Genomic DNA, 12,857 nt, shown 5'->3' with positions numbered 1-12,857 from the left:
CCTTCAATATCAGGTTTTAATGATCCCAAAATATGGCTCAGAAAAAAACTGGAAAATAAGTTACATCATATATCGTTAAGGAACTCCATTTTATTGCCTGTTTTTAGTGCAAAACTGAAATGGTAACCCTATTGCATTGTGCAGATGTCCTTAAGGTTTTGGAAGATGGAGATCTGCAAACCCTTGGCATGTTGGATTATGACAAGAGATTGACACATTCCTTCACTGCTCATCCAAAGGTTGATCCATTCACTGGTAAAACCATCCTCCCTAAAGGAAATATGGTCAATTAATAATGTAGAATATATATTTTTTATTTATAAATCTTTTGCTTGCAGGCGAGATGTTTACCTTTGGCTTTTCACATACACCACCGTATATTACCTACAGAGTTATTTCAAAGGATGGTTTCATGCATGATCCTGTACCAATAACAATATCAGACCCTATCATGATGCATGACTTCGCCATTACTGAAAATTATGCAATTTTTATGGATCTTCCTCTGTACTTTAGACCAGAGGTAAGGTTTTTTTTTCAATTTTTTATATTATATAATATATGTATATGGTACAGAAGGCTACTGATGTTAACATTGCATTTCATCTTTAACTTTTTTATAATATTAACAATTGATCCCTCCTAGTGACAAAAACTTCTTTCACAGGGATAGGGGATGTGAATGATTGGAACGATTTATAAACAACACAGGACTGGATCACTAATGTTAGGGGTTTTTACCATTCCTCTAATCTTTTCATCATCTAGTCATTTTTATAGGGTGTCTTATAGTTCTTCTTTCAAATAATTGAAGTTCTGTTTCCAGTTATTGTTTTTTAAATACCTTGACTGTATGATTTTAGTAATGCATTTGGATGTGTCATGGGTTGAGATTTTTTTTTTGTCTAACCTCCTGATGTGTGAGTGACACATGCTCATCATTTGCTAGTGGATTGTTTTTCCGTTGTATTTTTGGAATTTGAATCTTGTACCCAAATCCTTGTTTCTCCTTGAGTAATTGATATGTTGATAAACATAAGGCTAGCAGTAGGATTTGGAAAGTGCAATCATGACATTTTAATTTTCAGGAAATGGTGAAGGAAAAGTTCATATTTACATTTGATGCGACTAAAAAAGCTCGTTTTGGTGTTCTTCCACGGTATGCAAAGGATGAGCTCCTAATCAAATGGTTTGAGTTGCCAAACTGCTTTATATTCCATAATGGTGAGTTACATTGCTCTCCCACTTTCTTGATATGCCAAAATAATATCCTCCAAGTGTATCCACCTTTTTGGGTTCTAGTTCACTAGTAGTTTAATTGAAATTTCTGCACGGTGATAAAGTTCGGATGGCACGTGGCGTATGCCTACTAATTTAGATGTTCTCAGCCGGAAAACAAGGAAATTCTAAGATTTTATTTTCATTCTTGCTTATGTGGCATGTTCTAGAAACTCTGTTATTAGTAGGATGAGCTTACCCCAAAAATGCTACCAACAGTCAATATTCTTAGTTACTTGTTGGTTGCTTGCACATAAAGCTCCAAATTACTTGTGATTGGCTTTTGCACACTTTCAGACTGAGACCATATAATTACCTGTTTAGATCAACATGAAGGATAATTTTCTGTGGAATTCTGATCAGAAACTGAAGTATATGCATCAATAAATGTTAAAAGGCTCATACAAAGTTGGTTGAATTTGAATTTGTAGAAAACACTAACCATGGGCTGACCTTGCCACATTGAACATTCTCTGTACTACACATCTCATTTTTAGGGTGAAAAAACACTCCATTTTCCATTTGGTTATGAGGGATTTGATTTTCAAGAGGAGAAAGAGGTAAGAGGGGTCTAAAAGGTCACTGTCTTTTCCTTTGCTTGGTTAATCATGAAGAAAAGGAGGAAGGAAAGTTGAGTTATTTTATTTTCCCACTAGAGCCGTGCATAATAACTGAAGGGTGTTGTTTGAAGGGCAAAAAGGCAAATGAAAAGGTTCTTATCTTCCACTGATTCTGTTTTTGTTCGTTTTGTGCCAAAAGAAATGGCGAGTCTGAGGGGGAACTTTCCTCCTTTTTTCCTTTCCCTTTGCCTTACCTTCTAACTGACAATAGGACCTGTCTATCCTCCCCCCTGACACGCTCTCTTCCTTCCTCCCACTCTTTCCTCCATACCAAATGATGTACTTTTGCCGAGGCATCTTTGAAATACTCTGTTGCACATAATGCATATGGATTGGGTCAGGTCAACTTTAACCATGTCTAAGCAAATTATAGAGGTCAGCCTGAACCTTTTTACCTAATTATATTTTGAAGTACTAGTACAAAATGATGCAGATATGCAGATTATGTTCTAGCAATATTCTAGAAAATACAGAAAGAAGAATTTTGTTGCACAACAACATCGAAAAAGGTGTGAGTCTATTTTAATGTAATTTACATCTAGCTGATCTATTGACTTCAACTGGTTTACAGTCTAATCAACTCAACCTAATTCAACAAAGTCTTTTCCGAATTATTTGGGGTCCGCTACATGAATTTTGTTTTGTCATTCTGCTAACCGCTGCAATTATAAATTAAGATCACACGTCACTTTTCCTAATTGGTGTAGTTATTGTTCGTCGTTGCATGTGGACAAACCTTTTTAATCGGTTCTCTATCAAATTTGTCTTCAATTGGTGCTACTTCAGTAATCTTACTAATATTTCATTATTAATTTTATCTTTTGTTTGTCCATATTTCAAAGACATGGTGTCGCGACATAGCAGACATGGGGTTGCGTCAAGCATAATGTAGCAATATTGGTTATGGTGGTTGTGAATTTATTTTAACCTTGCACTTATGGCCTAAAACGCATCGACATGTAAACTTTTACATCATAATCCAATGATAATTTTTAAAGATTTACATTCAATATCATTTAACACAAGTAATGACTTACATATGAACTCTTAAGTTTTGTCGCTATTAAAGCCTTAGTAATTTTTACTTTTTATTAAACTAATGAATAAAAATAGACTTAAACATGAAATAAATAAGAGTTTTGGATATAAAAGACATAAGAACTTTACTGTATAGTACCTCAATGCTAAATTACATAGGCAAATAAATGATAATGGATTTTAAAATGATACTTAAACTAGGTCACCGCGAAAAGGAGTGACGTGGAAGATCTTGTAACTGATCTTGTTGGGACTCCTAATGTGGAAGGCCTCGAGGCAGTGAAGCGAATAGTTGCTCATAAAGCTTTGATTTATCATTCCCTTGTGGTGGATCATAGTTGTATGAGGGGGATATTGCTGATGGGCCTAAGGTTGAGGGATAGGTTCATTCTGAGGATAATGAGGGTGGTAGCCATACTGTTCGGGAGGATATCCTTAGAGACCGGTCAGTGATAATGTAATGCCTCTGCCACAATGCATCTGAGTCTAGGACCCATAATTATATGCATAATCATAACCCTGAGGCTGAGGAGGTGGTTGATAGTAGTTTTGGCCAGTTCTACTACTGCAATAAGAATCTCATGATTGCCCAAGTCCAAATTCCCAAAAGCTATGCAAGATGGAAGATGACCTGTCATCACAATGATCATGCTTGCCTCTGTTTCCTCCTAAAATGTGGTGCTGTTCCTTCTAAAATATATAGCAGTTTCAGTAGTAGGACCTACTTGTCCAGTATATCTAGTAGACATTGATGGTGACTAATCGTTCTCCTCACGTAGCAATCTCCTACTCATATGGGACTCTAGGTACAGAGTAATCACCTATATATGGTCACGCTTAGGTTGCCTATAAGAAGGCACATCATTGCCATCTTAACCATATCTTCCTCCTCCTCTGGCACTAGCATCATTATCACCACCATCGCCATCGTCATCACTGTGGCTGGGTAATAGATTGTAGGAACTACTGCCATCACTATCATGGGCACGAGAAGAAGAGGGACCTCCTGCATGGCTGCATCTGCCTCATCCACATACTCATCCAACAAGAAATAGTCTCATTGTCGAGCAATGGATCTTCCTTCTCCTCTAACCAGGGGACAAGGGAATTATCCTCCTCAAAGATGTAGTTTAGGTTAATGGGGTTACATTATCTTTCATTCTCCTCCTGACTGGCGTGAGACATAAGCCTAATCTGCAACCTCATACTGTAATGGAGGTACATCAATTGCTGAGGTCTCTCATACCTCAATCTGTTCGTCCTCTTATACTCACAGTTAGACAACGATGTCACCAGAGACTTAAAAGTTTCACCAGAACCAACTGTAATTCTGGAGCACTAGTCCCACATAAAATCTGCCATTCAACTGCAAACACAATGATGAACTTCAGAATATATATTTAATACTTACGAGAATTGTTGAATTGAATTTGTTTGGGACATAAATATTATTTACCAGTACATGTGTATTACGGGTCGTCAGAGGTGGTAAGATTGCTAGAACTCTCTTTTGTCCCAAAATAATAAAAAGCTACAAGAAATTAGGAATTTGTAAAAGATAATTAACTATACTTGTTATTTGTAAATCGCTTCATTAAATAAGAAAGAATTAGAAAATAGAAAAATACTGTTCCCTTCGTCCCATAATACTTGTCCACTGTGGGAACTGTGACTCACAATTGTTGTGAGTTACAGTTCCCAAAGTGGACAAGTATTATGGGACAGAGGGAGTAATTATTTTAGTTTAGTCACTTACTTGGGGAATGGACTTGACTTTTTCTACATCATCATCTGCTTCATCCTTGCCTGATTCCAAATATTATGATCTAATCCTTGATACATTTTTAGCCCTCTCCATTGTTCCTTTAGACATTTCCTTTGATGATCGTTCCATGCTAAATTGATGTTTAGGATTAAGAAAATAACCTAATAAAAATAAAATGCATTAGCAAAGTAGCAGAAGGAAAATTCTAGAAATCAGTAACTTAATAAGTTCTTAAAAGTTTTAACTCAGAAGTTTAGTTATACTTGTATAATTATTAATATACCAGCTATTTTCAACTCATGATGAAGCTGATTAGCCCACCAGTTGTCAACTATCTACCAATGATCTTTCTAATATCTGTAATCTTCTTTGATTGCCTACTTAGCAAGCTCCATGGTGGTTTCTCATACCGATCAACCAACCTAGGGACTTTAGCCAGTGTCTCCTAACTAGCAAAGTAGAGTAAAAATATAACATATAGTTTTTTTTCAATACATAATGAATATTATAAATGGATGATGGCCCATATGGCCGTACCTAGAATTTTTCCATTCATCAGACATAAACACTTGCTTGTCTGTGATAATGCAATGGAGGGCCTAAACACTTTCAAATCTTGTCAATAGAAATGCTATCAGGTTGTATTCCCTGTTTTCACTTCTGCCTTTGAGTCATAAATATAAATCCAATTCTAAACATAATGTTGAGGACAATATTGTCCTTATTTGGATTTGTTTGTTTAACATGATGCAAACATTTTTTTGAAGTCTCGATGGTTGGTAAGATACTCTATGTCTTTTGGTCATGCATAAAAACTTTGAATGCCAGATTATTAATCTTTTGGTGACATGGAGCTGTGTTTCAGTCCTTTAAATTGTGGTTACTTGTATATACTTGTTTCAAGCTGCCACTAGATTTGGCTCCACTTCCAAATTATCCATTTAATTTGAGACGTCATTCCTTTCAATATCTGAAAAGTTGTTTAATTTCTCTCACCTCTCTCCCTCCCTCTGAAGTTGCCACTAGATTTGGCTCCACTTCAAAATTATCCATTTATTTTGAGACGTCATTCCTTTCAATATCTGAAAAATTGTTTAATTCCTCCCCCCCTTCTCTCTCTCTCATGCGTGTTGTGGTGAATCTGGTGATATACTCTTTCCATGATGTGACAGATGTTCTGAAATTTGAAACTTACGTATATGATAATTGTCAGGTTTTTTCCGGAATGGGCAACTTCCAACATCTGACTTTTCAAATAGTTCTTGACTTCAGACGCTACTTCTTTTTTCTTTTTTTTCTCTCATATGCTGGTGCTAAAGCAGCATTTATTCTACATTTTGTATTCACAATCACCTACTTGGTAAAGTGTTTTACAAATGATATATATATATATATATATAGAGAGAGAGAGAGAGAGTGATTACATAACCCATCGCCACCTGGAACTTGCTTAGAGCTTTTTCTAATTGTTGCCTATATGGAAATTCTTAAAATTTATGCCCTGTTCATTGATGAGATACTAATGCTTAAGTTCATCTTGTTTACTTTCTAAAAACTATCAATGAATTTATTTTATCAGCCAATGCATGGGAGGAAGGAGATGAAGTCGTTCTGATCACTTGCCGCCTTGAGAATCCAGATTTGGACATGGTTAATGGGGCCGTGAAAGAAAAGCTTGAGAATTTCACAAATCAGCTGTAGGATTCTGATCCCTTGAAAGCATTGACTCGTTTCATATCTCCATGGTATTTCTGATTGTGGTTATCTTGTCAGGTATGAGATGAGATTCAACATGAAAACTGGTTTAGCTTCACAGAAGGAACTATCAGCATTTGCTGTAGATTTTCCCAGGGTAAATGAGAGCTATACTGGCAGGTATGTGCTACTTTTTGTGTTAACAATTTAGTGGAATTTGAAATTGAATTGTGGCTAAGAATTTATGTTGAAAATGGATGAGAAGATGATATAATGTATAGTTAGAGGAAAAAGAAAGAACATATGAGATAAAATTTGGGAGAGAGCTGAGCAGTAGACTAAGTTTGCTCCTCTGTATTTGTATTATTATCCATGAAGATAAAATACAGTCTTACTCTAACTTAACTTATTTGTCAGTGCTCCCCCTTGAGATGGTAATAAAGATATCTCTCATGTCCACCATGATAAATAACTTGGAGACCTTTTCTACAGAATTCGTACACATAATTTAACTGATCCTTTTGACCTGACATACGCCATAGTATTGTGGCCAAATATTTTATAAGACTCATTTTTCCATTCTTAGTTCTTTTGTCTTTAATTTTTTTTTTTTTTTTGAATAAATTTGATTTTTATATTATCTTTTAAATTTTGGAAACCCAATTTTTTATTAATGGAAAACAAACTATTAAAAGATTATTGGGAAAATTACTTATTAGTCCTACTTTTCAATTGTAAGGACCAGCAAGTTCTATAAAATTTTGTTAGGACAACTAAGTCCTGCTTTTAATAAATATTTCCGATTAAGTTGATAATTGATTTACATTGGTTATATTTGTTCAGATTCATGAGAGATAGGGAGAGAAAGAGAGATAGAGAGAAAAATGTATCCTTATGTATATTGTCTATCTGCAGCCCTCTAAATAAGGCTTATATAAGAACAAGGGTTAGACACCCTAATTACATAATTACACAATAACCCTAACTACTATGGGTAATTACATAATGACCCAACACTATAAAGAATATACATTCTAACACTCTCCCTCAAGCTGGAGAATATATATCAAATAATCCCAGCTTGGAATAAATAGTCCTTAACCGATTATGACCCAGTGCTTTGGTAAACATATCAGCTAGTTGATCTTCAGACTTCACAAATGGAGTAGAGATGCTACCACTTAATATTTTTTCCCGAGTAAAATGACAATCAACCTCAATATGTTTGGTTCTCTCATGAAACACAGGATTCGATGCAATGTGAACTGCTGCTTGGTTATCACAGAACAATGGAGTAGGAGTTTCAACTGTCAACTCAAGTTCTTTTAGAAGATTTTGTATCCATGTCAACTCACTAGTGGTATGTGCCATTGCCCTATACTCAGCTTCAGCACTAGATCGAGCTACCACCGTTTGCTTTTTACTTTTCCACGTAACAAGATTTCCTCCTATAAATGTACAGTAGCTTGTAGTAGATCTCCTATCTGAAGTAGAACCAGCCCAGTCAGCATTTGTAAAACCTTCCACCCTGAGATGACCATTTGAATGGTATAGTAACCCAAAACCTGGAGCTTGCTTGAGATATCGGATAATCCGAAGAACAGCAATCCAATGTGGCATTCTAGGAGCTCCCATTAACTGACTTACAACGCTAACTGCATATGAAATATCAGGTCGAGTGATAGTAAGGTAAATTAATTTCTCAACAAGGCGACGAAATCTGCCTGGGTCATTAAATAGATCACCCTCATCAGACGCAAGTTTTGTATTTGAATCCATAGGAGCATCAACCGGACGACCACCTAACATACCCGTTTCTTCTAGCAAATCCAACACATATTTTCGTTGAGATAACTTATACCTTCCTTGGATCTAGCAACTTCAATACCGAAGAAGTATCTAAGTTTACCCAAGTCTTTAGTGTGGAACCGATTTTGCAGAAACAACTTTAACTTAGCAATGCCTGCAGAATCATCACCTGTGATCACAATATCATCTACATACACCACAAGAAAGATGAAGCCAGCTTTAGTGCGCAAGTGAAATACTGAATGATCGGTCTGGCATCTGTTAAGACCAAATTCTAATGCCGCCTCAGAGAATTTCCCAAACCAAGCCCGTGGAGATTGTTTCAATCCATACAAGGCCTTTTTAAGGCGACAAATAGTGTGACAATTCTCCCCCTGAGCAACAAACCCAGGTGGTTGCTCCATATAAACTTCTTCTACCAAGTCACCATGTAAGAAGGCATTTTTGACATCCAATTGGAACAACGGCCAGTTACAATTGGCAGCAATGGAAATAAGAATCCGAATAGAAGAAATCTTAGCAACAGGAGAAAAAGTCTCATCATAGTCAACACCATAAGTCTGAGTGTACCCCTTTGCCACTAGACGAGCCTTCAACCGCTCAATAGATCCATCTTGAAGGTATTTAACTGTGTAGACCCACTTACAACCAACCGGTTTGGAGCCCGGAGGTAAGGGAACAAGATCCCATGTTCCATTACAATGAAGGGCATCCATTTCATTTACCATGGCTTGCCGCCAACCCAAATCAGAGAGAGCATCCTGCAATGTCTTTGGAACAAAAGTAGCAGATACTTTGGATAAAAAACAAGATAAAGAGGATGAAAAATGACGATAGGAGACAAAGTTAGAAATGAGATGTGCAGTAACACACGACCGAATACCTTTACGAAAGGGCAATAGGCAAATCATCAGGTAAAGGCGTCGGATCCGAAGACTCTAAAGGAGATGGAGGGAGCGAAGTAGGCGGTCGAGGTCGTCGAGTATAAAGCTGCAATGGAACAGCAGACCGAGGAGGTGCGGAAATAGGAAACTGAGAGGGAACCGATGGCAGAGGTGGCTCAGAAGTAAAATCGAGAGGACTAGTAGAATCAGAAAAATATGGGATAGACTCAGAAAATGTTACATCAGCACTAGTGAAATAGCGTTGAAAATGAGGACTGTAACAACGATAGCCCTTCTGAGTGCGTGAATACCCAAGAAAAACACATTTAGTTGCACGAGGGTCGAGTTTATCAAAACCAGGTCCAAGGTTATGGACAAAACACACACAGCCAAAGACCCGCGGAGTCAAATTAAACGATACGGAGTCGGGAAGTAGAACAGAGTGAGGAGATTTACCGTATAGCACTGACGAGGGCATCCTATTAATAAGATGACATGCCGTAAGAACAGAATCACTCCAAAAACGTTTGGGAACATGCATATAAAATAAAAGGGCACGACAGACTTCCAGAAGATGACGATTTTTAAGCTCAGCTACTCCGTTTTGTTGCGGAGTATAAGTACAAAAGGATTGATGAATGATACCTTTAGCATGAAAATAAGTCTCAAAAGGGTCCGAGAAATATTCTTTGGCATTGTCAGAACGTAAAACTTTAATGGAACACCCAAATTGAGTTTTGATTTCTTTGCGAAATATTTGAAAAATAGAAAACAACTCAGAATGATTTTTCATTAAAAACAACCAAGTCATCCGAGAATGATCATCCACAAAAGTCACAAAATAACGAAATCCATTAATAGAAATATGTTTTATTGGTCCCCATACATCTGAATGAACTAATTGGAAAGGACTAGCCACACGATTATTAGCTCTTGGCTTAAAAGATACACGACAATGCTTACTAAGCTGACATGTTTCACAAGACAGAGACTTAACATGATTAAGACTAGGAACTGGACGCTGCAAAACTGATAATGAGGGATGGCCGAGACGACAGTGCCACTGGAAAGAAGACAAAGATGATTGAAGAGCCATGGGAGATGGTGCAAGATCGAAGTAATACAAGCCACCTACTTCATGTCCCATACCAATCCTCTTCTTCGTCTTGAGATCCTGAAAAAGACAACATATGGGATAAAATGTTACAGAACAGTTAAGCGATTGAGTAATTTTGCTAATGGACAACAACTTAAAAGGGAATTAAGGAACATATAACACAGAGGAAAGGGACATAGAAGGCGTAAGATGAACAGTTCCCAAACCCAAGACTTTAGTTGATGATCCATTAGCAAGAGTAACACTTTGGGAGGAAGGAACAAACTGAAATTCAGATAGGAGATGAGAACTACCAGTCATGTGATCGGATGCGCCAGAGTCAAGAATCCAGGGACTCTGACTAGAGGACAAAAGACATGTAAGGGCACTACCTGATTGAGCCAAGGACCCCATGGAAGATGAGGTGGAAGTCCGTTGTTGAGACAGAAATTGAGCATACTCATCACGGGGAATCGTGACCATAGCAGTCTCAACAGCCACATGTGGAGCAGTGGATGTGGCAGAGAGAGAAGAGTCCTCATCACTAGCAGTCACTTGATGTGCATAGGAAGAAGATAGCGGTTTCCCGTGAAGATCCCAACAGTAATTGACCGTGTGATTAGTAAGACCGCAGTGAGTGCAAATTTTTGAGTCTCTACCTTTGCCTCAACCACTGCCACGGCCGAAACGACCACCACCACCACCTCCACGAGAAGACTAAAAGCCACCCTGGTTCACAACTAAGGCAGAACGTTCACTGTTAGAAGGAACAGTGACACCACTGGAAGTACTGCCTGAAGAGCCACTAGATAAAGTGGCACGCTGGAGTCTGGATAACATATCAGGTAGAGAGGGAAGTGTAGGGCTACCCAAAATCTGTGCACGTACAGGTTCATACTCTTGTGACAATCCTATGAGAACCCGAACAACATTAAAATCTTCACGTTGCTGCTGCATGCTTTTCACATCAGAGGTGATGGGTTGATACATATTCATTTCTTCACACAGTCCCATTGCCCGTGAGAGGTATTCTTCTAAACTGTGAGTCCCTTGCTGGAGATCAAAAATTGTCTACACACCTCATAAACTCTGGTTATATTACCAGCACCAGAATATAACTGTTGGAGTTGGGTCCATATCTCCTTGGCAATGTCTAGATATAACAAGTTGGAGCCAATATGAGGTTCAATACAATTCAGCATTAAGGAGATGATCTGAGCATCCCTTTGTTCCCATGAACTAAAATTAGCATCACTGCTTTTGGGTTTATCTTGAACCAAACGATCGCCAAAGCCTTTGGCTTTCAGGAAAATGGCCACTGACTTGGCTCATAAAATGTAATTTTTTCCATTAAGCTTAACTGAAGTCATGGGAGGATTAAAGGAGTCAGGAGATAGGAGATCTGAACTGGAAGCCATGGAGAAGATTTAAAAAAAAATGAACCTGGGGAAAATGCAGAATCGGAACCGGGGCGGATCTGAAACCGGGCCAGATCTGGTTCGGATCAGGAACCAGGTCGGATCTGGAACTGGATCGGATCTGGGTAACTAGATTGGATCAAAACAAGTCTCTATTATCCTGGTTTTAGTAAACCAGGATTGGAATAGTGTAGCTGCGCAATCAAACAGGGTTGTTCTTCTTCACAACCCCACCAACAGACTCCGGCGAGCACACAGCGGTGACACCACACAACCTCCGCAACTTCTGACCAAGAAAAAAAGGGCAAATCGATGAAGCTTCACCTCTGCCAACAACGATGGTGGGTGTCGGCGAGCTTGCTGACGATCGACGGGGCAACAACACAAGCGGCCAAAGGGCTTCAGATCTGACGGCGACGAAGGAGGCTGCAGATCTGACGACGACGACTACGGGCTTCAGATCTGATGGCGACTAAGGACGATGGCGATTATAGGTGATGTTCTCAACCTACTGGCGACACGAACTTCCGACAAAGACACCAACGACATACTCACGATTCCAGTCACTCTCATACAAGGGCAACACACTTATTGTTTCCCACACCCATGAATTTATACCGCTTTAATGCCATGTTCAGATTCATGAGAGATAGGGAGAGAAAGAGAGATAAAGAGAAAAATGTATCCTTGTGTATATTGTCTATCTGCAGCCCTCTAAATAAGGCTTATATAAGAACAAGGGTTAGACACCCTAATTACATAATTACACAATAACCCTAACAACTATGGGTAATTACATAATGACCCAACACTATAAAGAATATACATTCTAACAATATTCTAGTATTACCCTTCTTTTATAGAAATATCATTTATGTCATTTTCTTATATAAAATTTTGAAGAAAATTGTATAATATCTTGATACAACTTAATATATATATATATATATATATATATATATATATATATATATATATATTCGCCAATATATATATATATATCATAGACTAAAAATTACATAAACTTACATTTAGTTCTTGAAATCGCTATTCCTAAAACAATATAAAATAGGGAAAAAAAAGTGAAAATAATTTAATAATTCATTAATTGTACACGAATACACTTCACGTAAAAAAAGTGCCACACTTTTTTGGCTTGTCTTCATTTTTTTTTATTTTTTATTACAATATGTTGAATTTAATTAACTTGTTAAATATTTTAAAATTTTTATTTTTTGGTGGCAATTAAAACTA

At 37.5% G+C, this 12,857-nt stretch overlaps 1 protein-coding gene across 1 annotated transcript in view; it reads left to right on the top strand.

Annotated features, from left to right (window-relative positions):
• Positions 1 to 12,857, top strand: part of LOC132295053 (carotenoid 9,10(9',10')-cleavage dioxygenase 1-like) — a 44,383-nt gene that overhangs the window by 18,624 nt on the left and 12,902 nt on the right. The window contains exons 7-11 of the mRNA XM_059793131.1: positions 145 to 255; positions 339 to 523; positions 1,089 to 1,224; positions 6,281 to 6,398; positions 6,475 to 6,576. Coding sequence (XP_059649114.1) covers positions 145 to 255; positions 339 to 523; positions 1,089 to 1,224; positions 6,281 to 6,398; positions 6,475 to 6,576 — 652 coding nt within the window. The remainder of the gene's footprint in view (positions 1 to 144; positions 256 to 338; positions 524 to 1,088; positions 1,225 to 6,280; positions 6,399 to 6,474; positions 6,577 to 12,857) is intronic.

The sequence above is a fragment of the Cornus florida genome, unplaced genomic scaffold, assembly GCF_030987335.1.
Source record: "Cornus florida cultivar Cherokee Brave unplaced genomic scaffold, ASM3098733v1 CherokeeBrave_3.0.0_Hap2_Chr02, whole genome shotgun sequence".
Lineage (NCBI taxonomy): Eukaryota > Viridiplantae > Streptophyta > Magnoliopsida > Cornales > Cornaceae > Cornus > Cornus florida.
This window is presented reverse-complemented; position numbering and strand designations above follow the sequence as displayed.